Source organism: Tamandua tetradactyla, chromosome 8, assembly GCF_023851605.1.
Source record: "Tamandua tetradactyla isolate mTamTet1 chromosome 8, mTamTet1.pri, whole genome shotgun sequence".
Classification (NCBI taxonomy): Eukaryota; Metazoa; Chordata; class Mammalia; order Pilosa; family Myrmecophagidae; genus Tamandua; species Tamandua tetradactyla.
In genome coordinates this window covers 21,994,760-22,022,286 of record NC_135334.1, presented here as the reverse complement: position 1 = coordinate 22,022,286, position 27,527 = coordinate 21,994,760, and the positions used below count along the sequence as shown (strand labels likewise).

General features: G+C 38.7%; 1 protein-coding gene, 1 non-coding gene and 1 pseudogene across 3 annotated transcripts in view; all 3 read right to left on the bottom strand.

The window, feature by feature from the left end:
• The window catches only part of TREH (trehalase), a 48,800-nt gene extending 25,726 nt beyond the window's left edge, over positions 1-23,074 (bottom strand). For both annotated transcript variants that reach the window (XM_077112737.1, XM_077112738.1), the window contains exon 1: positions 22,908-23,074. In XM_077112737.1, coding sequence (XP_076968852.1) covers positions 22,908-22,996 — 89 coding nt within the window. In that variant the 5' untranslated portion in view covers positions 22,997-23,074. The remainder of the gene's footprint in view (positions 1-22,907) is intronic.
• Positions 13,233-13,303, bottom strand: TRNAI-UAU (transfer RNA isoleucine (anticodon UAU)). The gene has a single exon. It is a non-coding gene; the product is annotated as a tRNA-Ile (tRNA).
• Positions 23,075-25,937: 2,863 nt separating the features above from the next.
• On the bottom strand, positions 25,938-26,373 carry LOC143643290 (ribosomal protein uL24-like pseudogene; annotated as a pseudogene).
• Positions 26,374-27,527: the final 1,154 nt, after the last annotated feature.

The following is a 27,527-nucleotide window of genomic DNA, read 5'->3' as shown; positions in this document are numbered from 1 at the left end:
TCCTAGGTAAAAAAGTGAAAACAACCTCCAGAATAAGCTAATTAAAGAAATCAAATGTCTAGATGCCAGCAAAATATAATGGGTTATAAGAATGATAGGGACATATTCCACGAGTCCACACCAATATGAATGAATGAATAAAAGAAACAAGAAAATTCTTCCTACAGTAGAATTTCAACTGTTAAATGTAGAAGGAATGATGGAATTAGAAAAATCACCTTTTGACCAACATCTTAATAATGATTGATACAATCAAGAATCTTCAATGACCCTAAAATCAGTGAGTGCCAGTGCAGTAATAGTATATTTACATTGTCTCAGAGTTTCTCACCACAAGATATTTTTTGATCCTAATGGTAAAATGGTAACTTCAAAGTAGAGAAACCTAACAGATACCATATTAAGCAAAGAGTCAGAGTTAAACGACAGTAATGGGATTAGTTGACAGTACTATACATTCTGATATGATATGCTAAGAAGAACTCAACATCACTTCTGTGATATTCCTAATTATATGTATAATTTGAATCTAATTATGAAGCAGTATCAAACAAACCCAAATTGAGGGACATTAGCAGATATGAGGTACCAAGCATATACTCCTCCTTCCCCTTCCCCTCATCCCCTGGTAACTACTAACATAAATCTTTTCATACATCTCTTGTTATTACTTCAGGATAAATTCCTGTGTGCTGGGTTGAAAGTGTTATGTATCCCAGAAAAGCCTTGTTTTTCTAATCCTTATTCTATATTGTGGGGTGGGACCTTTTGGTTAGGTTGTTTCCATAGAGATGTGACATACTCAATTGTGGGTGTGACCTTTTGATTTGATTACTTCCATGGAGATGTGACATCCTCAGTTGTGGGTGTGACCTTTGATTAAGTGGAGATGTGGCTCTGCCTTCAAGATGGGTCTTGGTTAGTTTATTAGAGTCTTTAGAAGAGTCGACAGAGGGAAAGATTTAGGAGAAAGCTTACAGCCAGATGTTTTGAAATGCAGAAGCCCAGGAGACACCAGGAGTTGAGAGAGCTGACAGAAGCTGGACAGGAATCAGAACACAGCAGGTATCACCCTGTGCCTTTCCATTAGATGCTAAGCTAAGAGATGAAACCCAGAATTTTGCCCCAAAGCAGCTAAGTCAGGATCCATAAATACCTAAAGAGAAAGCCATTGTAATTGAAGTTAAAGGCAATCGAACCAGGAACAAGAACCAGCAGACACCAGCCACATGCTTTCCCATGTGACAGACATCATTCTTTTTTGGAGTCAAGGTATCTTTCTCTGGATGCTTTAGTTTGGACATTTTTAAGGCATAGAACTATAAACTTGCAACTTAATAAATTGCTTTTATAAAGCCAAAAAAATAAAAATAAATAAAAAATAATGAGTTATACTAGGAAAATCAAAGATATGGCCCAGTTAAAGGAGCAAACCAACTAATTCAAGATGTTTGAACAGACAGAAAATCTCATCCAAAAACAAATCAATGAGTTGAGGAAGGATATGAAGAAGACATTGGGTGAACAAAAAGAAGAACTTGAAAGTTGGAAAAAAAAAGCATAGAACTCATGGGAATGAAAGACACAACAGAAGAGAGCAAAAAGCAATGAAAATCTACAATAACAGATTTCAAGAGGCAGAAGAAAGGATTAGTGAACTAGAGGACCAGATCTCTGAAATCTGACCCACAAAAGAAAATATAGGGGAGGCGGGCCACAGTGGCTCAGCAGGCAGAGTTCTCGCCTGCCATGCTGGAGACCCGGTTCGATTCCCAGTGCCTGCCCATGCAAAAAAAGAAAAGAAAAAAATATATATATATATATTTCCATCTCTTATGAAAGACATAAAATTACAGATTCAGGAAGTGCAGCACATCACAAACAGAATAGATCCAAAAAGACATACTCGAAGACACTTACTAATCAGATTCTCAGATGTCAAAGAGAAGGGGAGAATTTTGAAAGCAGCAAGAGAAAAGCAATCCATCACATACAATGGAAACCCAATAAGACCATGTGTAGATTTCTCAGCAGAAACCATGGAGGTGAGAAATCAGTGGTATAATATATTTAAGATTCTAAAAGAGAAAAACTGCCAACCAATAATTCTATATCCAGCAAAATTGCCCTTCAAAAATGAGGGGGAGATTAAAATACTTTCAGAGAAACAGTCACTGAAAGAATTTGTGACCAAGAGACCAGCTTTGCAAGAAATACTAAAGGGAGCATTACAGGCAGATAGGAAAAGGCAGGAGACAGTGGTCTGGAGAAGAGTGTAGAAATTAAGACTATCAGTAAAGGTAAAAAGAGAGAAAAAATTAGATGTGACATATAAACTCCAAAAGGCAAAATGTTAGAAGAAAGTACTGCCTTTATACTAATAACACTAAATGTTAATGGATTAAACTCCCCAATCAAAAGACAGATTGGCAGAATGGATTAAAAAACAGGACCCATCTATATGCTGTCTACAGGAGACTCATTTTAGACTGAAGGACAAAAATGGGTTGAAAGTGAAAGGTCTGGAAAAGATATTGGAGACTTCAGTTCCCTACTCTCATCAAAGGATAGAACATCTGGACAGTGGATCAGTAAAGAAACTAAGAATTTGAATAATACAATAAATGAATTGGACTTAACAGACAGGTACAGAACATTACACCCCACAACAGCAGGATACACATTTTTCTCAAGTGCTCATGGATCATTCTCAAGGATAGGCCATATGTTGGGTCACAAAGCAAATCTCAATAAATAAAAAAATAATAAAAAAGGCTGAACTCATACAAAACACTTTCTCAGATCATAATGGAATGAAGCTGGAAATCAATAACAGGCAGAGGGCCAGAAAATGCATAAATATATGGAGGCTAACCAACACACTCTTAAACAACCAGTGGGTCAAAAAGAAATTACAAGAGAAATCAGTAAATATCTTGAGGCAAATGAAAATGAAAACAACATATCAAAATTTATGGGATGTGGCAAAGACAGTGCTAAGAAGGAAATTTATTAACTTAAATGTCTATGTTAAAAATGAAGAAAGAGCAAAAATCAAAGAATTCACTGTTCACTTGGAAGAACCAGAGAAAGAACAGCAAACTATCCCAAAGCAAACAAAAGGAAAGAAATAATGAAGATTAGAGCAGAAATAAATGAAATTGAGAATATGAAAACAATTGATAAAATTAACAAAACCAGAGGTTGGTTCTTTCAGAAAATCAATAAAATTGATGGACCCTTAGCTAGATTGGCAAAAAACAAAAAGAGAGAGGATGCAAATAAATAAAATCAGAAATGGAAGAGGAGACATAACCACTGATCCTACAGAAATAAAGGAGGTAATGAGAGGATACTATGAGCAACTTTATGCTAATAAACTAGACAACATAGATGAAATGGACAACTTCCTAGAAGGCAAGAACAACCAACATTGACTTGAGAAGAAATAGATGACCTCAACAAACCAATCACAAATAAAGAGATTGAATCAGTCTCATCAAGAAGCTCCCCCAAAACAAAAGTCCAGGACCAGATGACTGCACACATTAATTCTACCAAGCATTCAAGAAATAATTAGTACCAATTCTGCTCAAACTCTTCAAAAAATTTGAAGAGGAGAGAATGATACCTAACTCATTTATGATGCCAACATCACCCTAATACCAAAGCCAGATAAGGATACTACAAGAAAAGAAAGGTACAGATCACTCTCTCTAATGAATATAGATGTAAAAATTCTTAATAAAATACTTGCTAATTGAATCCAGCAGCACATTAAAAGAATTATACATCATGACAAAGTGGAATTTATTCTAGGTATTCAAGGATGGTTCAACATTAGAAAATCAATTAATGTAATATACCATATCAACACATCAAAGCAGAAAAACCACATGATCATCTCGATTGATGCAGAAAAGGCATTGACAAAATTCAACATCCTTTCTTGATGAAAACACTTAAAAGGATAGAAATAGAAGGGAACTTCCTCAAAATGATAAAGGGAATATATGAAAAACCCACAGCTAACATCATTGTCAAGGGGGAAAGACTGAAAGCTTTCCCTCTAAGATCAGGAACAAGAACAAGGATGTCCACTGTCACTATTATTATTAAAATATTGTGCTGGAAGTTCTAGCCAGACCAATTAGACAACAAAAAGAAATACAAGGTGAAAACAAAATGAAATACAAGGCATCCAAATTGGAAAGGAAGAAGTAAAACTCACTGTTTACAGATGACATGATACTATATGTCAAAAATCCTGAAAAATCTACAGCAAAGCTACTAGAGCTAATAAATGAGCACAGCTAAGTGGCAGGGTACAAGACCAACACCCCCAAAGCAGTAGTGTTTCTATACACTAATAATGAGCAATCTGAGGAGGAAATCCAGACAAAAAATCAATTTACAATAGTAACCAAAAGAATAAAATATTTAGGAATACATTTAACTAAGAACACAAAAGACCTATACACAGAAACTACATGAAATTGCTAAAAGAAACTGTGGAAGACCTAAATAAATGGAAGGGCATACCGTATTCATGGATGAGAAGACTAAATATAGTTAAGATGTCAAGTCTACCCAAAATGATTTGTAGATTCAATGTTACACCAATTAAAATCCCAACAACTTACTTTGCAGAAATAGAAAAACCAATAACCAATTTATTTGGAAAGGAAGGGTGCCCCAAATAGCTAAAAATATCTTGAGAAAGAAAATTGAAGTGGGAGGTCTCACACTATCTGATTTTAAAGCATATTACAAAGCTACAGTGGTCAAAACAGCATGGTACTGACATAAAGACAGATCTACTGTCGAACGGCATCAAAATGAGTTATAAATCCTCTGATCTGTGGACAATTGGTCTTTGATAAGGCAGTCAAGCCAACCCACTGGGGGCAGGGCAGCCTCTTCAATAAATGGTGCCTAAAGAACTGGATATCCATGTACAAAAGAATGAAAGAGGATCCATATCTCACATCCTATACAAAAATTAACTCAAAATGGATCAAAGACCTAAACATTAGAGTTAAGACCATGAAACTTTTAGAAGAAAATGTAGGGAATTATCTTATAAAACTTGTAATAGGGGGCAGTTTCCTAGATTTTACACCCAAAGCATGAGCATTGAAGAAAAACTAGATAAATGGGAATGCCTCAAAATTAAACACTTTTGTGCATAAAAGAACTTTTCCAAAAATATAAAAAGGCAGCCAATGCAATGGGAGACAATATTTGGAGACCATATATTAGATAAGGGTTTAGAATCCAGAATATATAAAGAGACTCTTCAACTCAGCAACAAAAAAACAAACAGCCCAATTTTAAAAAATGGGCAACAGTTATGTTATACTAAATGTATTGAAGATTGAGGTTACTGTCTGCATCTTACGTATACAATCTCTTAAACCTTGTTTTAATAATAAATGAATTTACTTCCTCCATATATTACAATTATTAGTAGGAAAACAAACACAGACCAAAACTGCCTAAAAAACCCTGCTCTTGGTGGGTGGCAGACTACCACTCTGTACTATTAAGAAGCTCTGTGATGATGACAAGAGGAAGCGATAAGTAAAATCCTCTGTGGGTTTCTACCCACCATGCATAGACAAAGGGTGGCTAGTAAGCTGGCAGGAATAATGTTGGGAAAAGGATGTCAGTTACAAAAGATGCTTCCTCTCTTATGCCTAAAATCACCAAATAGTGGTATAGCTCTGCCTTTGATAAATTTTAGCAAACTCTAGTATCAAGGCCATTCTGGATTGGGTGCATCTTCCCAGAAAAGAACACATGTGCTTAGTTAAAACAGATAAACATTAAGTGAAATAAAACTGACTTAAAATTAAATCACTATGGATGCTCGCGAAATGCCATGGACTCTGAACAGCCACAAGAATGCTGAGAAAAAATGTTACACCAAATTGGTTTCATCTCAAAACTCAATTGATTCGTTCATTCAACATATACTCCCTGAGGGCCTAAGGGCCAAGCACTGTTCTAGGTCCTGATCTTCCAGCAGTGGCTATCTAGACTGCTATTCTGAAGCCACTGGGGAAAGGGGAAAGGGTTGTGCAGGGAAATCAAGGTATAGTCCTTTTATATGGAAATGACTTGTACTGTCATTCTCAATCCTATGTAGGATGATTTTTGCCAGTCAAGCAACACTGGTTACATTAAATTAGAACAGTATCTCTCTTATTCTCTAGAAATGAATTATTTCCCAGAGGATGAAAGCACATTATTTGGTAATAATTTCTAAATATGTAACACACAGAAAGCACTTAATGAATTGTGAACTATTAATCTATTTTTATTATTATATATACTATTATGTATTATGTACTAAATGAGAAAACTGCATTATGTACTAAATGAGAAAAAAATTACCTGTATATGTAAATAAAGAGAACAAGAACAAGGAAAAAAAATGGGCAAAAGACATGAACAGTCACATCTCAGAAGAGGAAATGCAAATAGCTAAAAGGGACATGAAAAAATGCTCAACTTCACTGGCTATTAGGGAAATGCAAATCAAAACCACAATGAGATATAACCTGAAACCCATTAGAATGGCCATTATAAAAAAAAAAAAAACAGAAAACAAGGGCTGGAGAGGATGTGGCAAAAGAGGCACACTTATCTGCTGTTGGTGGGAATGTAAAATGGTACAACCGCTGTGGAAGGCAGTTTGGCAGTTCCTCAGGAAGCTAAGTATAGAATTGCCATATGATCCGGCAATCCCATTGCTAGGTATCTATTCATAGGACATGAGGGCAAGGACACAACTGGACATTTGCACACCAATGATTACAGCAACATTATTTATGATTGCCAAGAGATGGAAACAGTCCAAATGTCCATCAACGGATGAGCGGCTAAACAAGCTGTGGTATATACATACAATGGAATATTACGCAGCTGTAAGACAGAATAAAGTCATGAAGCATGTAACGACGTGGATGGACCTTGAGAACATTATACTGAGTGAAATAGCCAGAAACAAAAGGACAAATACTGTATGGTTTCACTAATATGAACTAACATTAATGAGTGAACCTGAAAAATTGAAGTTAAGAACACAGGTTATCAGGAGACAGAAATAAGGTAGAGATTGGGTGATTGGTGCTGAAGGGATACAGACTGTATAACAGGACTGATTCTTTTTAAAAATTCAGAAATGAATATATAGCACAATATTACTTGTTTGTAAGGCAATAATATAAGCTATATGTGAGTATGATAGAAGGAGAAGGATTAGGGGCGTGTATGAAACCAGAAGGAAAGATAGAGGATAAAGACTGAGACAGTATAATTTAGGAATACCTAAAGTGGACAGTGATGGTGATTAAATGTACAAATTTAAAAAATGTTTTTGCAAGAGGGAGAGCAAATGAATGTCAATATTGCAGCATGTTGAAAATAGATGGTTTACAGGATAAAGTTCAATCAATGCAAGCTAGGGTCTACATATAACATTGTACTGTGCTTCCACTGAATGTAACAAAGGCATGATGTCAAAACTAAATGTCATGTTCCTTGAAGATGATTGTGTAATGGTATAGATTTTGTAATGTGACTGTGTGATTGTGAAAACCTTGTGTCTGATGCTCCTTTCTTCTACTTTATGGACAGATGAGTAAAACATATGGATTAAAAATAATAAATAACAGGGGGAACAAATGTCAAAATAAATTTAGTAGATTGAAATGCTAATGATCAATGAAAGGGAGGGGTAAGGGGTATGCAATGTATGAATTTTTTTGTTTTTTTTTTTCTGAATTGATGCAAATGTTCTAAGAAATGATCATGATGATGAATATACAACTGTGATGGTATCGTGAGTTACTGATTATATATGTAGAATGGAATGATCATATGGTAAGAATGTTTGTGTTTGTATGTTGGTATGTTTAATAAATTAAAAAAAACTAAATGTCAACAGGTGGGGGGGAAATGGGAGTAGGGTATGGATTCTTTGTGGAAGAAAAGGAAATGTCTTCAGATAGAGTATGGTGGTGAAGGCATGTCCATACACTTTGGTTGGATTGTATGATGTGTGAATAAAACTGTTTAAAAATGAATAGAAAGAAAGAACTCTAGAGAAAATATGAAGAGATGTAACTGTTCATTGTCAGTTGGGAAATGAGAGGTGCAGCTCCTTGGAGGGCAGTGTGAGGGTCTCACAGGGGTGGGTTTGCCATATGATGCTGAAACCCTCAGTATATACCTGGAGGAACTGAGATCCACAATGAATGGAGGGAGCCTAAGGGTACAATGACTGAGGAATGAAAGGGGAAACTATGGTATATACATACAATGGACTACTGAGCGGCCACAAGAAGGAATGAAGTTGTGAGACATGCACCTAGGTGAATGAAACTTAAGGACAGTATGTTGAATGAACGGTCAGGAGCAAAAAGACAAATATTATCACGCTTCAATCATATGGACTAACTATAATATCAAAATTTGGTGAACCAAAGCCAAGAGCATGGGTCATCGGGTTGGGGCCTATGTAGAGTCCTAGACTGTAAGCTCTTACAGCAGTCACATATATTCAGGAGGTATAACTGCTAATTCTAAATTCTGAGAAACTGAGCTGTTTGTCATTCCCTGAAAAGTAGGGTATTTATGTGACGCCTGGGACTCAGAGTTAAGAGTTCTGAAGCTATGAAAACCAGCAGTACCCCATACAGGGACTGTTTAAAAAGTTGAAAAAGTGATCAGACATAAAAGTAGAGATATGAAAGTATTTGTATTTGTAGTGTTAATCAGAGACGTCATTCACTACAAGGTTCACTGTGTTAAATATTTCCATACGTTAATCTCTAGCTTTCTTTCTGGTGACATATGTGAGTATAAACCACCCCTCCCAAGCACGCTCATAGACAGTTCAGCACTATTACTTGTGATCCCAAGAATGTGCTGCTGTCACCTCTTTTCATTTCCAAATGTTTAAGTTCAACCTAGTGAGAAATTCTGTATATATTAAGCAACCACTTTCCATCTCTAGCCTCATTTTATCTCTTGGCAATCTACATGCTAAGTTTTATGACTATGAGTTTACATATTATATGTACATGTTAGTGAAGTAATGCAATATTTGTTCTTTTGTGTCTGACTTATTTCAGTGAGCATTATGTCCTCAAGGTTAATCTATGCTGTCCTGTGCTTCAGAACTTCATTCCTTCTTTTGCTGAATAATATTCCATTGTATGCATATACCACATTTTGTTTATCCATTCATTGGTTGATGGACATGGATTGATTCCATCCAATACTGCTATGAGTATTGGTATGCAAATGTCTGTTTGTGTCCCTATTTTCATATCTTCTGGGTATATATGAGTATCAAGATTACCTGGTCATAGGGAAACTATTTAGTTTTCTGAGGAACTGCCAAACCGTCTTCCACAGTGACTGTACCATTTCACATTCCCACCAGCAGTGAATAAGTGTTCCTATTTCTCCATATCCTCTCCAACACTTATAATTTCCTATTTTTTTAATAGTGGGCATTCTAATGAGTGTGAAATGGTATCTCACTGTGGTTTTGATTTGCATTTCCCTAATAGTTAGTGAAGATGAGCATCTTTTTATGTGCTTTTTAGCTATCTGTATTTCCTTTTTGGAGAAATATCCACTCATGTATTTTGCTCATTTTATAGTTGGGTTGTCTTTTAATTGTTGAACTGCAGGATTTCTTTATATATTCTGGATATCAAACCCTTATCAGATAGTGGTTTCCAAAAATTTTCTCCCTTTGAGTTGGTTGCCTTTGCACCCTTTTGACAAACTCCTTTGAAGCACAAATGTATGCAATTGAAATTTTTTTAACATTTTTTATTGTAAAATATAACATATATACAAAACAGCAATAAATTTAAAGTATATTTTAACAAGTAGTTATAGAACAAATTTCAAAGTATGGTATGGGTTACAGTATCACCATTTCAGGTGTTTCCTTCTAGCTGCTCTAAGACACTAGAGACTAAAAAGAAATATCAATATAATGATTGAGTAGTCATACTCATTTGTTAAATCTTATCTTCTCTGTTACAACTCCTCTTTCTCCTTTGATCCTTCTGAAAACCTTTAGGGATATTTGGACAATGACCATTCTAACTTCTTCATGTAGAAAAGGTGTGTTGACTTGAGTAGGACATGAGATTTTGTTGGTTTGTCCAGAGTGATGCCCCGATAAATCAAGAGTGATTTGAACAGTGAATAAAAAAGTATTTACAAAGTTCCCTTCAGGGTATGGTGAGAAAGGGGGAAAATTCAACTTCCCCAAGTTGAATTCTTGATATTCTCACAAGCAGTGTGGACAATCAAAGCTATAGGCTGAGCCCTCAATCTTTGGGTTTGTTCATATGAAACTTAACCCCACAAAGAATAGGTCAAGCCTACTTAAAATTAGGCCTAAGAGTCACCCCCAAGAGAATCTCTTTTGTTGCTCAGATGTGGCCTCTCTCTCCAGACAACACAACAAGTAAACTCACCACCCTCCCCTTGTCTACGTGGGACATGACTCCCAGGGGGGTGGACCTTCCTGGCAATGTGGGACAGATATCCTGGAATGAGCTGAGACTCAGCATCAAGGGATTGAGAAAACCCCTAGAATGAGCTGAGACTCAGCATCAGGGGATTGAGAAAACCTTCTCGACCAAAAGGGGGAAGAGTAAAAGGAGACAAAATAAAGTGTCAATGGCTGAGAGAGCCCAAACAGAGTCGAGAGGTTATCCTAGAGGTTATTCTTACGCATTAAATAGATATCACCTTTAGTCAAGATGTAATGGAGAGGCTGGAGAGAACTGTCTGAAAATGTGGAGCTGTGTTCCAGTAGCCATGTTTCTTGAAGATGATTATATAATGATATAGTTTTCACAATGTGACTGTGTGATTGTGAAAACCTTGTGTCTGATGCTCCTTTTATCTACCTTATCAACAGATGAGTAAAACATATGGAATAAAGATGAATAATAGGGGGAACAAATGTCAAAATAAATTTAGAGTGAAATGTTGGTGATCGGTGAGGGGGAGGGGTGGGGGGTACGGTATGTATGAATTTTTTTGTTTTCTTTTTATTTCTTTTTCTAAATAGATGCAAATGTTCCAAGAAATGATCATGATGATGAATATGTAACTATGTGATGATATTGTGAATTATTGATTATATATGTAGAACGGAATGATCTAAAGTTACGAATGTTTGTGTTTGTTTGGTGTTTTTTGGTATTTTAAAACAAAATTTTTAATAAAAAAAAAGAAAGAACAGGGGTATTGACATTATGGGGTAGGGAGATGCGGGATTGATGCTCTTGGAGAGATTGGTAACTCTAGGTTTCAGGGCTTATCTGGCCTAGGAACCCTCTGGAGATTTTAGGTTTATGGAAAATAAACGTAATGAGTGAAGCTTTTATAGAGTCTCAAGTAGAACCTTGGGTATTCTTTAGGGTTTACAAGAATACTGTTAGTTGAGCTTGGCATACCATGGCAGTTAGCAATATCTAGCTGAAGCTTGCATAAGAGTAACCTCCAGAATTGCCTCTCAACTTTATTTGAAATCTCCTACCCACTGATACTTTATTTTGTTGTATTTCTTTTCCCCCTTTTGGTCAGGAAGGCATTGTCTATCCCACAGTGCCAGGGCCAGGCTCATCCCTGGGAGTCATGTCTCATATTGCCAGGGAGACTTTCACCCCTGCGCATCATGTCCCATGTAAGGAGGAGGGTAACGTTTTACTTGCAAAGCTGGGCTTACAGAGACAGAGAGGCCATATCTGAGCAACAAAAGAGGTTCTCTGGAAGTAACTCTTAGGCATAATTATAGGTAGGGATAGCTTCTTGTTACAGAAATAAGTTTCACAAGAACAAGCCCCAAGATCAAGGGCTTGGCCTATTGACTTGGGAGTCCCTAATGTTTGAGAAAGTATCAGGGATCTCCCAGGTGGGAAAATTTAATAATTCCGTTTTTTTTTTCTCTAGTCCCTCAAGGGAATTTGCTAATACTTTTTAATTATTTGCCCAACATACTATGGAATGTATCCAGGTATTACATTAAACTAGATGTATTCAATTCTGAGGAGGTCCCATTTATCTGTTTTTACTTTCATTGTTTGTACTTTGAGCATATGGTCTAAGAAGCTACCCCACGTCCCTAGGTGCTGAAGATGTTTCCCTATATTTTCTTCAGCATCCTTTCTCAATAAAAATACTTCAACAGGGAGGAGCTGAAAGAAACTGCCTCAACATGATAAAGGGCATATATGAAAACCCCACAGCTAACATCATACTCAACAGTGAGAGACTGAACGATTTCCCTCTAAGATCAGGGACAAGGATGCCCACTGTCACTGCTATTATTCAACTTTATGCTAGAATTTTAGCCAGAGCAATTTGGCAAGAAAAAGAAATAAAAGTCATCCAAATTGGAAAGGAAGAAGTAAAATTTCCACTATTTGCAGACATGATCCTATATTTAGAAAATCCTGGGAAAAAATGTGAAATGCTACTTGAAAAAGTTCAAGTAAACAAGTTCAGCAAAGTGGCAGGATACAAAGATCAACATGCAAAAATGAAGTGATTCAGAAATAAGCTTGTTATAAAGCCACCGTGGTCAAACCAGTTCCAAAGTGTCCTGGGGAGAAAGAAGGTAAGGAAAGACACCATAAAGCCTTTTGGATGGCTCCTGAAGCTGTGCTTTCCTGACCTGCCCAGCAGATGGCGCTCTTCAGAAACCTTCCCCGCAGCTCTAAGGAGCTCTTTAAACCTCCACTGCCTCCATTTTTGTCTAGGGCAAGGTTGATACAATGGCTGCAGTGGTTCCTTCCAGGATGCAATAAGAATGTGTTTCAGAGCCAGGATGTAGTGATCTATATATGGCGATGAAAAGCCAAGATCAGAAGAGTGCACGGGTGGTTCACTGGTAAAATGCTTGCTTGCCTTTTATGCGGGAGACCTGGGTTCGAGCCCCAGACCATGCACCATACTCCCCACACACAAAAAAATCAGCTCTTGGCCATGACTTTCCAGGCCACATCTTTGGGGAGGAGCACTCCCACATCTGCTTTTATCTGCAGCTGCTAGCTGGGGACTGGGCTCAACATGCCTGGCTGTGTGTGTGTGTGGGGGGGATGGGCACTGGCAGCCACTGCACAGCAAGTACTTAGTTTTTCACTGCAATTTTTTAGTCTTTTTTCTTGGGGTGGGGGGCGGGGTGCATGGACCGGGAATCGAACCCGGGTCTCCCGCATATAAGGCGAGCATTCTACCACTGAACCACCTGTGCACCCAATTTTTTAGTCTTTTGTCCTATTCTTCCCTGGATGCTATATAGTGCTCCCCTGGCCTGCAGTGCCCCGGAATAGTTGTTTCAGACATTTTCTGCCTGTCCACTAACTATTTTTGAAGGAGAATTGAGTCCTGGAGTTCCCTACTCCTCCATCTTACCTGGAAGTTCTCCCTATTATGTATTCTTGTTGAAGTGACCCATTCTTTGTTCCTCCTAACAGTTTTTTACTTAAAGTCTATTTTATCTGATATTAGTTTAGTTACTCCAGCTCTCTTTTGGCTACTACTTGCATGATATATTTTTCTCCATACTTTCACTTTCAACCTACTTATGTCTTTAAATTTAAGGTGAGGTTCTTGTATATAATTACGCTTTTTTAAATCCATTCTGCCAATTTCTACCATTTACATTTCTTTCTAAATACATTTTTCCATGCAGTTTTTTGTTACCACTGGGTTAAAATTTAACATCCTAAATCTATAACAAACATATTTGATTCAATACTAAGTTCATATATATTGATCCTATACCCTTCTGCCTCCTCCACCTTTTTTTATTTGTTATAAATAATATCTTTGTACATTTTCCAAAACCAGCTTATTATACTTTTTAATGCATTTGCATTTTAGCACCTCTAGAAGCAAGAAGTGGCATTACATAACAAACAATATGCAATACTATACACTGGCATTTAAAATGATCTATATGGTTACCTTTACTGTAGGTCTTTACTTCTTTATGCTGCTTTGATCCACTGTCTGGTGTCCTTTCCTTCCAATCTGAAAAACTTCCTTTAGCATTGCTGTAGGGAAGGTCTAGTGGTGAAGAATTCCCTTAACTCTTATTTATCTTGGAATGTCTTAATCTCTCCCTCATTTTTGAAAGAAAGTCTTGCTGGATGTAAAATCCTCAGTTGACAATTCTTTTCTCTCAGCACTTTAAATATTTTGTACCATTACCTTCTTGTCTCCATGGTTTCTGATGAGAAACTGGAAATTAATCTTATTGAGATTCCCTTGCACATAACTTATTGCTTTTCTCTTGCAGCTTTCAGAAATCTCTTTTGTCCTTGGCATTGAAAAATTTGATTACTAAAGGTCTAGATGTCGTTCTCTTTGAGTTTATATTGTTTGGGGTTGGTTGAGGTTCTTGACTTGCTTATGCACGTCTTCTGTTAAATTTGGGACGTTTTCTGCCATCATTTCTTTGAACATTCCTCTGCCACTTTCTTTTGTTCTTTTCCTTCTGGGACTCCTTTAATGTATATATCCATACACAGGTCTCTTAGGCTCTGTTCACTCTTGTTTATTCTTTTATCTTTCTGCTCCTCAACCTGAATAATTTCAGTTGTCTTGTCTTCAGCTTCACTGATTCTTTCTTCTGCAACCTACAATCTGTTGTTGAAACCATCTCGGGAGTTTTTCATTTCCATTATTGTGTTCTTCAACTCCAGTATTTCTCTGGGGAGATTCCCATATTGTTCACTCATTGTTTTCCTCATATTCTTTAGTTATTTCTCCATGTTTTCCTTTCTCTCCTTGAGCATATTGAGGATCATTATTTTAAAGTGTCTATTTGGTAAGTCCAAAGTCTGGTATGCTTCATTGAGAAATAGCATACCGAAGTCTGGTATGCTTCATTGATGGTTTCTGGATTTTTATCTTGTTCCTTTGGATGCGCCGTTTCCTGTTGCTCTATTTGTCTTATAACCAATGTTGTACACTGTGCATTTTAATATTTTAAAGCATTAACTCTGGGATTTAGTTCCTAGGCTGTCCCTTAAGTTTATACCAGCTAGTGATAGAGATTTTCTTGATTATCAGGTGTTAATCAAAACCAACAAACTAAGGCAAAAAGCGCCTTTTACTCTCCTGCAAATTGGCTGTTTTGGCTGGTGGCCCCTTTCAGAGTTTAGCCCTCCTATCAAGAAGATCAGCCCAAGGCAAATGGGAAGGGCTGGGTCCTCTCTTATCTGAGCCTGCATGGAGTCAGAGCTATGAACCTGCTTTTTCTCCTGAGCTTGTGCCTGCTGGAGGCCTCAGGAATTCCCCATTTAAGGTTTACAGGAGTTTGAGTGAATTCCAGCTCTAATCCCTTTGAAACAGACCTCCTCCCCCTTCTGGGAGCTCTTTTGAGTGACTTAATGCAGGTAGTCCTTTGCCCCAGGCTCTTCCAATTTAATTGCTTTCAGGGTCTCAGCTGTCTACAAGCAGCTTCTCTTCCCTCAGGACAACTCTAGGGGAGCAAGCCTGAGACAAAGTTCCCCAGCCTGAGCAACCAACAGATAGGTTGGCAGTGATATACGTGCAGCCCAGCATGTACACAGGAGCTTCTCTGCTCCCTGTGGAAAGGGCCAGAGCCCCACAATGGGAGCACGAGATGGCTCCACCCTGTACTGTAGAGGGAATGCAGGAAGGGCCAGCAAGGGTGCCAGGAGCTTCTTCCATGGATTTTGAAGCTACATTTTCTTAATTCAGCACTTACCTGGTTAATGTAGCCCTTTAACTGTTTTCCCTAGTTTTGAGGAAGGTTACAGACTTTAAGATTCCTCTGCCACCTTTGCCCCAGGGGGTTGAAACATTGGCTGCTCTCAGAGTGGTCCCCCAATGAGCTGGAGTAGTAGATTAAAGGGAGAGATCTGGGATCACACTGCGACTGAGAAATTGGGATTTAAGGCATGGTTATGGTTACTGAATCATTATATAGATATTCCTTTTTTATTTTCTGATATATTTGAGTAGACAGTATAACTGAGAACACAGGACTTAATTGATGATTGTGGTTGCTGAATAACTATATAGATATTCTTTTGCATTCTGTATGTTGGAATAGACAGAGGGAAATATCTGAAATGTTCGAACTGTAATCCAACTGCCTCCATCTCTGATAATGATCGTACTGCCTTTATCTTGGGCCCTTGTGATTGTAAAAACCTTGTGACTGACCCTCATTTGTACAGATTTTATCCGGTTTTTCAACTTTGCAGTCTTGTGATCACTAAAGTCAGCCCCTACTATTTATTAATGAAGGGACTTGGGTCAGCCCGGAACTAACCCTCCACAATTCCAAAGTTATCTTGGTAACCAAACCTGGATCTAACCTAAATGGGCCCACCGGACACACACCAGAACTTAAACTTAAACCTGTAAGTGACCTCATTATGGTACTAAAAAACATGTCCTTACTACTTTCTTACATATGTTCTCAACTAAGCAAGTCATCAGTCTGCGCACGCTCAATAACTGGTTCACTTCTAATTACATCATCTGGAATCACTGAGCTTGTTATCCTAAAACCTGCCCATCTTTTCTTACAATAAGACTATCAGAATTACTGCGGTTCAGGGAGCCAGCTTGCTGGGCTGATAGGCCATCTGGTCTGCTTCACACCTAGCAACAAACTCCTTCTCTTTGAGGAATTGGTCGTTTGAGCACATCGGGCTAAGACCTCCCTGCCTTCGTCCATTACCAAGACCGCAAATCCTGAGTTTGGACGGCTCGTTCTTTCAGGCCCTGCCTGGCACTAGCAAGCTGAACCAGGGCTGGAGCCCTAGTCCCCTCTGCTCCCGGCCAGGCCACGAGGCTGGAGGAAGGGCGCAGCAGCTACTGCAGGGAGGCGGAACCTCACCAGCCTTTATCACAATTTACCTGCCTCGTCCTCCGGCTCCTACACTCTGGTGTTTCAAAATGGTCCAGATCGTTCCTGCCAGGTCAATGGTTTCTTTTGTAACTGAGAAGTTGGGATTTAGGGGATGATTATGATTTCTACATCATTATATAGCTATTCCTTTTTACTTTCTGGTATATTGGAGCAGATTTCACCTGAAATCTCTGAACTGTAATCCAGCTGCCTTGACCTTTAATAATGAGATATGACTATATAGCCTTTATCTTGTGATCCTCTTATTTTTTTAAATATTTTTATTGTCAAACCTTAACAAACATACAAACTTTTTTTTATTGATGCAACAAAACAAAATACAAACACAAACATTATTAACATATGAACATTCTGTACATGGTGTACAATCAATGGCTCGTAATATCATCACATAGTTGTGTATTCATCACCATGATCATTTGCATCTCTCCAGAAAAAGAAAGAAAAAAGAAAAAAGAAAAAACTCATACATACCATATCCCTTACCCCTCCCTCTCACTGACCACTAATGTTTCAATCTATTCAATTTATTTTAACCTTTGTTTCCCCTATTATTTGTTTATTTTTTATCCATATTTTTCACTCATCCTCCATACCCTAGATAAAAGGAGCATCAGACACAGGTTTGTACAGTCACATTGTAAAAGCTATTTCATTATACAATCATCTTCAAGAAACATGGCTACTGGACACAGCTCTACAGTTTCAGGTGCTTCCCTCTAGCCACTCTAAAACACCATAAACTAAAAAGGTGATATCTATAAAATGAGTAAGAATAACCTCCAGGATAACCTCTAGACTCTGTTTGGAATCTCTCAGCCATTGACACTTTATTTTGTCTCATTTCTCTCTTCCCCCTTTTGGTCAAGAAGATTTTCTCAATCCCTTGATACTGAGTCCCAGCTCATCCCAGGATTTCTGTCCCACGTTGCCAGGAAGGTCCACACCCCTGGGAGTCATGTCCCACGAAGAGGGGGAGGGCAGTGAGTTCACTTGCTATGTCGGCTTAGAGAGAGATAGGCTGATCTTGTGACCTTCTGTTTGTAAAAACCTTGTGACTGGCCCTCACTTGCATTCCTTTATCCAGTTTTTCAGCTTTAGAATCTTATGATCTCTAAAGACAGCCCCTAATGTTTATTAATGAAAGGCCTTGAGTCTTCCCAGAACTGACGTTAGTTCCAGATCACGTCTGGCCTTGTCATCTTAAGCCGTTGTGCTCATTATCCTAATACCTGCCATCTTTTGGTACTATAGAGCTACTACAGTTTAATAGGTAAGACAAGACATGAATGACTATGGAAAGTTGCAGGTTTGTGAAAGTCATTTCTGTCTGTCATAGTCAATGTGGACCAAAAATCAGCTAGGTCTGTTTAGAATTTTTTTTTTTTTTTAAATACATGGGCAGGCACTGGGAATCAAACCCGGGTCTCCAGCATGGCAGGCGAGAACTCTGCCCCTGAACCACGGTGGCCCACCATGTTTTATAATATTTTAAAAAGAACTTTTACATGAATCTTGTATTCATATAAAACTGAAGTTTAGTTTTCTCTCTGTTAAAGTAATGTAGATTGTTGTTCAGCTCTTAATGAAAAGTTACAAAAAGTTTTTCCTAACCATCTGAGTTCTCTGTCTAAAAGACAAAAATTTTATATCATATTAGAATAATATTCTTTTTAGTATTTACACTGATTTATCATTCCTTATTCCAGAAGACAGTCTTCTCTCCTTTTCGTTTTTTGGTTTGTATGCTTATGGTGGGGAGGTTACATTTCATTCTTTTTCCATGTGACTGTCCCTTTATGCAGCATCATTGGCTGAATTTTTTTGGGGGGGGGGACGGGAAGTGCACAGGCCGGGAATCGAATCTGGGTCTCCCACATGGCAGGCGAGAATGCTACCGCTGAACTACATTTGCACCCCAAATTTTCTCATTTTTAAAGGAAAACTGTTCAAAGGATTTGTTTTTTCACCTTGTGAAAAATAATTTAACGTATTATATAGAACATGTTTGGGAAGTATTAAAATAATTAACGAGAGATTTTCTTTCCTTCTGTTAAGCTAAATTTCTATAGGTGAAATGTTATCTAGATATTTAGAGATTGTATAAAATTCCTAAACACTTGACACTGTTCTCACTGTCCATGTTATATCCTGATACTAATCTGTGGGGTGTTAGACAACGATATGCTGTTGTTAGTTAAGTTATATTCATTCTCACAAAAAGGTTATAGATCATAGAAACAGACATATTTACTTGTCAGTTACACTACTTTGCTCTAATGCTTCTCTACAAGTAATGTGGTCAGCTATAAGTCAAGAAAAAGCAGCTTTAAAAGAGAAATAAGACAAGTGTATAAATTATGTTCTACCTCTTAATTAGCATAACCCTGGTAATTATGTAAAGGTGAGCCAGGACAAAACTTCTGCTATGGTTGGTAGTTGATGACTCCAATATAAATCAACTGTCAAATGTTTTTATTTCTGGAAATAGTTTCATTTAGAAAATATACATAAAAAAAATTAGAGCCTAGATTGTAAGCTCTTACGACAGTCACGTTTATTCCTCAGCTTTAACGGTTACTTCTCAATTCTGACATGCTTTGTTCTTTGTGTATAACCTGGTAGTTCCCTGGAACTCTGGATTTCTGTGTGACCCCTGAGACTCAGAGTTAGAGTTCTCCAGCTCTGAGAGTCAGCATTACTCTATACAGCAACTGTTAAAGAAGTTGAAAAAGAGATCAGACTTTGATTAGAGATGTGAATGAAGCTGATCTGATTAGGACTAAGGCAAATCAGAACAGAGGCTAAAAGATAATATTGTCTGTAGTTTAAGACTTTAACTTGTATGTGAGACCAAAGGAAGATATGTTTATTTTGCCCAAAATTTAAATTTTCTGTGGCAAGGTATCTAATTTAACCTATCTGTTCAGTTTATTTAAACAGCCTAATTCAGGTTTATTTCACATGGGACCTAGAATAGGGAATAAAATCTTGGTATTCTATACAGTTTCATGTAATACCCTGAGGCATATCAGAGTGTTCTGGGCAGAAAATGAAAAAGTATTTGTGAAGTCCCTTGAGGGACCAGAGAAAATCATGGAACTATTGCACTTTCCCACCTGGAATTCCTGCTAGTCTGTTAAGCAATAAGGACTCCGAATTTAATAAGCCAAGCCCTCAATCTTGAGGCTTGCCCTTATGACATTAATTTCTGTAATGGCAAAGCTAAGCCTCCTTATAATTATTGCCTAAGTATACCCACAGAGAACTCCTGTTGCTCAGATATAGTCTCTCTCTCTCTCTAAGCCAATTCTGAAAATAAACTCATTATCTTCTTTCTTGCATGGGGCATGACTTCCAGGAGTGAAAGTCTCCCTGGCAATGTGGGACATGATCCCCAGGAATGACTCTGGCCCTGACTTCATGGGACTGGTTGACCAAAAGGGGGAAAATAAGTAAATAAAATAAAATTTCAGTGGCTAAGAGATTTCAAATAGAGTTGAGAGGTCATTCTGGAGGTTACTTTTATGCAGGTTTCAGCAGGTATTGCAAACTGCTGCAGCATTACCAAGGCCCAACCAACCATGTGCCTAAAAACCCTAAAGAATGTCTGAGGCTTTATCTAAGACTTCAAAAGTTTTACTTAAGTTTATTTTTCAGAGACTTAAAGCCTCCAGATTGTTCCTATGCCAGATAAATCCTGAAATCCAGAGGTACCAGTTTCTCTGAGAACAAAAATGAGTTTCACTTTTGGTCAAATCAGTTTTGCTTTTGGTCTCTAGTGTCTTAGAGCAGCTAGAAGAAAAAACAAAAGTGGAACTATAACCCATACCAAACTTTAAAATCTGTTCTATAACTGCTTGTTAAAATGTACTTAAAAATGTACTGCTCTTTTGTATCTATGGTATATTTCACAATTAAAAAAAAAAAGCTGCCCATAATGTCAGTGCCCCTTTTTAGCATGAAGAAGTTAGAAAGGTCAGTGCCTAGCTATGACTCAAGACTGAAAGAATGATCAAATGAGAGGGAGGAGTTGTAACTGAGAAGTTGGGATTTAGGGGATGATTTTGATTACTACATCATTATATAGATATTTCTTTTCACTTTCTGGTGTATTTGAAATAACAGAGGGAAATACCTAAAATCTCTGAGCTTCCTGATCTCTGGTAATGATTGTATAACTATATAGATTTTATCTTGTGTCCTTGTGATTGTAAAAACCTTGCAAATGACCCTCACTTGTGCCTCCTTTATCCAATTTTTCAACTTTAGAGTTTTAAGATCACTAAAGACAGCCTCTAATATTTATTAATGAAGGGCCTTGAGTCAGCCCAAAGCTGACCCACCACAGTTCCAAAACTATCTTGATAAGCAAAGCTGGATCTACCAAAATGGGCCCACCCAACATAGCTTAGGCTTTAACCCGTAAGCGACCTCTACATCATTACAATACTAAAACCCATGCCCATCATCATATTAAGGCCACTATTTTCTTACATATGTTCTGTGCCTAAGCATGTAATTGATCTGCATATGCTCAATAATTAGATCATCTCTAACCTCTTCATCTGGAGCCATTGTGCTCATTATCCCAAAACCTGCCATCTTTTGATACTGTAAAACTATCATAGTGACTGCGCTTTGGGGAGACAGAGTTTTAGGCTGAAGGACAGTCTGATCTCCTTCACACCTAGCAGTGAGTTTTCTCTGTTTGTAAGCCTGGTGTGTGAGGAATTTGGTCATTTGAGTACATTGGGTGCTTTTTTTTTTTAAAGTTAGATAGAACCTTTTAATTATTTTTAAAACATTTTTAATTGTGGAATATAACAAAAAAGGCAATACATACAAAATACAGTGTAACCCGTAGTTATAGAACATATTTCAGAGTTTGGGATGGGTTACAATTCCACAATTTTAGGTTTTTGCTTCTAGCTGCTCCAAGGCACTGAAGACTGAAAGAAAAATCAATATAGTGATTCAGCAGTCATGCTCATTTGTTAGATCCTATCTTCTCTGTTATAACTCTTTCTTCTCCTTTGACCCTGCTCTCAATCTTAAGGGGTGTTTGGGCTATGCCCATTCTAACTTTTTCATGTTGGAAAGGGCTGTCGCTAATATGGGATAGGGGGTTGGAACTCGGTGATGTTCTGGAGAGGCTGGGCCCTCTGGGTTTCAGGACTTATCTGACCCAGGGACCCAACTGGAGTTTGGAAAGAATCCCTGGCTTCTGATCGGTATCAATCTTCTCCCACCAATTGTCATTTGATGATTCAGTCTTATATATATAAACAGACAGAAATTCACTTTACTTTTAATAGAGCTTATATCACTATTTAGCTTCTATTATTAATTTTCTTGCTCATTTTGTAAAGTCAATGCAGGTGGGGACCTTGTTTTCCTTGCTTATTGCTGTTTAACAAATCCACTTTGAATGAAGAATGGGTGACCTCCTATGAGTTCAGGAGCAGGACAGGGACAATTATCTCTATTATTTGGAGATGGTAGCTAGGCTCAGGAAAGAAGCTTGCCTTGCTCACTGTCACAGAGTAAGTATTAGGGTGCGGGTTTCAACCAGAGGCTCTATTCAGGGTCATAGGCCCCCCTCTCATATCCAGTCTAAGAAAATTGGGCAGAAGCTTTGCTAGAACAATCCCGAGACCAACCCTGCATAGTTCAAGGATCAGTTTGGAGGAAGGGAGGTCTAGAGGGAGGGACTCGCCAGCAGCCATCCACAGACCAGCCTTGGCAGCTCCATCTTTTCACAGTACCAGTGTCCAGTGCCCAGCGCAGCCTGCTATGCATGGAAACTGAATGTCCTTCCCTTCCCTCCCCTCCCCTTGGTTCCTTTCCCTCCAAAGGGCTGACCACAGAATTTGAGATCTCATCCCTACCCTCGGGATCCCCCCCTTCCCCCTTCCAGCGGTCTCTCCCACCCCCTTACCTCTCACAGGGTGGGGGCAGGGTCTCCTGTTGCCCCAGCCCCAGCCCCAGCAGGAGCAGCAGGTACAGCTCCTGGGTTCTTCCAGGCATGATGGCTGCGACAGAGACTGAATAAGCAAGCCCAGGCACCTCCGACTCCCTGGGGCACTGCCCGGCTCTCCTGCCCACCCAGGGCAGTCAAAGTTCAGGCCTTGAGGCGTGGCCACGTGGGGGGCGTGTACTGAACTCCACAGAGCCTGCACACCCGTCCTGTTCTCCCATGTCCCTCCTGCAGCCCACGGCACAGGCCAACCTCCCACCTGCTGTCACCGTCTACTTTTTCTCCCCTTCTGTTTCTCAGTTTTGTTGGTGCCATCTGCTCAGGCTGTTCCATGCAGAGTCATATGGTGGGGCTGGGGTTGGGAGACAGATAATTCTATATAGACACTGATGCCAGTTGCAAGGGTGGTCCCAAGACCCCTGGCCTCATGGGGTGGGCTTTCCTTAACTTTTCAAACAGGATGGCTCGAGCTTCTGTCCTAGGTCTGGTGTGAAACCTCAGGGTCTTCATAATTATCCAAAGGAAACGCTATGGAAGCACAGGTGAGCACACCTCTCCTGCTTGGAGGAGTTGGGAAGTCCCTTCAGATACTGCCAGGGGAATGGGTGCAGGAGACCACTCCCACTGGGGAGGGGTGCGGGACAAGGCTGGAGAGGCCGTAAACAGCCTTTGCCAAGCCGTAGAGGCATCTCGATGAGGGATCCAGCAAAGAAGTTTGGGAGCTGGAAAGTTGCTGAATTCATTTGCCTTCGGAAGTTCAACCCCTTGGCATCATGGAAGTCGGGTCAAAGGGGCAGAGGGTGGGGCAGGGACCCCTTAGGAGGCTGTAGCGGCCATCCCCAGCCATCAGGGGCTCAGGCCTGAAGTGGCATGGAGTAGGGTGGGGTTAGTGGAGGGTCACCTGAGGAAGTGCCTTCTTCTGTCCCTCAAAATCGGAGCTCAGCCGTTAGTGATGTCAGCTGTAGGGCACTGAGCTGTTTGCCACGAGGAGAGGTGGCCCAGGCCTTGCCCTCCCCAGCCCTGAGCTGGTTGCGTTAGTTGGCTCACCTCCTTTCTGCCAGTCCTACCCTTCAGACATTAGGGGCCTCCTTTCCTTTTTCAGTGTTAGCACTGAAGAGGTAAATGCATTCCTACGTCTCAAAAATCATAGGCTATGACAAATTTTAAATGAATGATTGTGCAACCGCCCCTCCCCCCACCACCCTTCTCCCCACCCAGTATGGAGAACCTCATTTACTAATCTCTCGTGAATCCTTCCAGTGTGTCTTTAGGAGGGTATACACAAATGCAAACGTACCTTCTCACTTTCTCCTTTTACTCTTTAAAAAAAAAAAGTTTTATGAGATAAAATTCATATACTATGTAATTTACCCATTTAAAGTGTACAAATCAATGGTTTTTTAGTATATGTTCTGATACAGATACAATCATGACCTCAGCCAATTTTAGAACATTTTTGTCACCTCAAAAAGAAACCATTTGCCTTAGTTATCCTTTTCCACCTGCCCTCTACAGCCCCCAGTCCTAAACAACCTCTAATCTACTTTCTGTCTTTATAGATTCCCTATTCTGAACATTTCATGCAATTGGAATCATATAATAAGTGGTCTTTGTGATTGGCTTCTTTCACATAGTTGTTTCCAAGGTTCATCCATGTTGTACTTCATTCCTTTTCATGGCCAAATAATATTTATGTGCATTTTGTTTATTTGTTCCTCAGCTGATGGACACTTGTGTTGCTTCCACCTTTTGGCTATTGCGTATAATTCTGCTGTGAACATTGGTGCACACATTTTTGAGTGGACGGAGGTTTTTATTTCTCTTGGGTATACTTCCAGGAAAGGATTTGCTGGATCAGATGATTTAATCATTTGAGGAACTTCTGGGCTGTTTCCAAAGTGGAAGCAACATTTGCATTCTCACCAGCAGTGTGCACTGGTTCCAATTTCTCCGCATCCTCACCAACATGTGTTATTATCTAACTTTTTCATTATTGCCAGACTAGTGAATGTAACATGGTATACTGTGGTTTTCATTTGCATTTCCTTGATGGCTAATGATATGGAGCATGTCTTCACGTGCTTATTGTCCATTTGTGTATCTTCCTTAGAGAAATGTCTACTCAGATCCTTTGCCCATTTAAAAATTGGGTTATCTGACTTTTTATTATTGAGCTGTAAGAGTTCTTTATATATTCTGGATGTGAGTCTATTACGAGATGTATTATTTGCAATTTTTTCTCCCATTCTGTAGACTGTCTTTTCATTTTCTTGATAATGTTCTCAGATGCACAAAAGAATTTACTTTTCATGAAGTGCAAATTATGCGTTTTATCTTTTGTTGCTCATGCTTTCGGTGTCATATCTAAGAATTCGTTGCCAAATTCCAAGTCATTAAGATGTATTCCTTGCAGATATTCTAAAAAATGATCATATATAGCTTTCACAATGTGACTGTGTGATTGTGAAAACCTTGTGTCTGATGCTCCTTTTATCTACCTTATCAACAGACGAGTAGAACATATGGAATAAAAATAAAATAATAGGGGGAACAAATGTTAAAATAAATTTAGAGTGAAATGCTGGTGATCGGTGACAGGGATGGGTGGGGGGGTATGGTATGTATGAATTTTTTTTCTGTTTTCTTTTTATTTCTTTTTCTGAATAGACTCGTATGTTCCAAGAAATGATCATGATGATGAATAAAAAAAATAATAATTTAAAAAAATGATCATAGTGATGAATATATAACTATGTATTCATAGTATGATGATACTGTGAGCCATAGATTGTACACAAATATGGACTGTATGTGTGTGAAGATTTGTCAATAAAAAGATCTTTTTTTTGCAAGAGTAGATTTATGCAGGCACATAACGATAACAAAACAAGATGGAAATGAAATGTTCCAGAGACATCTTGAAAAGTTCCAAAGGAACACAAGGCTTGGCTAAAATACACAGTTAAACCATGGGTGTACCACAGGATACATTCATTCCTGCATTTTCTCAATAAGTTCTTCCTTATATTTGCTTTTCTCTTTTCCAACTTGTCCAGGTTGCCTTTGCGTAGAAGCATTTTTTCCCGATCTTTATCCAGTTGTAGCTTGGTGACAACTACCTTGCTCGGGTGAGTGCCCACGCGGACCGTTGTGCCATTAGCCTTCTCACGTTGCACTCTCCCAATATAGGTGACACATTTCTCTCTATACACCTGGCCCACCTCCCCAGTTTGCTGAACTTTGTAGCGCCCTGAAACCACCTGGAACTCGTTGTCCTTGCGGATGGGCACGGAGCGGACATTGTCCTTCCGCCTCAGCTCCTTGGAGAGTGGGGACGACGTGATCTTCCTACGCCCGTGCGAAGCCGCCCTGAAGTGGGTTTGCGGTTCTTGCTGCGGTCGGAGGTCACAACGGGGCTGAACTTCATGCTGACCGTCTGGGGTCAGGCGAGCTAATTCCGTCAATAAAAATATTTTTGAAACAAACATAAAGATTTGTTCCTATATTTTCATCTAAGAGTTCTGTAGTTTTTTTTTTTTAGACCTTTGATCCACAATTGTTTTATATGGTGAGAGATGAGTCAAACTTCATATTTTTTGCATATGGACTTCATATTTTTTGCATATGGACATCCCGTTTGTCCTAACACCACTTGTTGAAAAGACTTTTCTTTCCTCCATTGAATGGTCTTGGCGCCCTTATTGAAAGTAACTGACCGTAGACGTGTGGTTTCATTCCTGGATTTAAAATAGATTCCACTGATCTCTGTCTATTCTTCCAGTCCGTGCTGTCTTGATTATCTTGCTCTCCAGTAGGTTTTGAAATTGGTAGGTGTGTGTCCTCCCACTTTGTTCTTCATTTTCAAGGTCGTTTTGGCCATTCTCAGTTCCTTGCAATTCCAGGTGAATTTTAGAACCAACTTGTCAGGTCTTGGAACCCATATACAGGGGATGATTTTCAGGTATTTAGATTTTCTTTAATTTCTTTCAAAGATGTTTTGTAGTTTTCAAAGTAAAAGTTTCATACTTCTGTTGTTAAATGTATTATGAACTATTTTATTGTTTTGATGCAATTACAAATGGAATGGTTTCCTTAATTTCCTGTTGGATTTTTCATTGCTGTCTTATTGGGGTTCCCTTGTAAGGGGTGAATCATTTTGCTTTTGGAATCATTTTGCTTTTGCTGCTGTGAAGATTTTCTCGTTCGTTTTGACTTTCAGCATTTTTACTATTAAGTCTGTTTGTGGATCCTACTTAGAGTTTATTGAACTTTCTGGAGGTGTAGTTTATTGTTTTTCAATATATTTGGAAAGTTTTAGCCATTATTTTTTCAAATGTCTTTTCTGCTCCTTTGTCTCTCATTGCCTTCTGATACTCCCATTATGTATATATTGGTGCACATAATAGTGCTGCTAATTCCTCTGAGACTCTGTTCCTTTTCATTTTTCTTCATACTTTTAATTCTCTGTTCTTCAGATTGCAAATCTCTATTAATCTTTCTTCAGATCCATTAATTTCTTCTTCCAGTTCAAGTCTAGTGAGTTTTTCATTTCGGTTATTGTATTTTTCAACTCCAGATTTT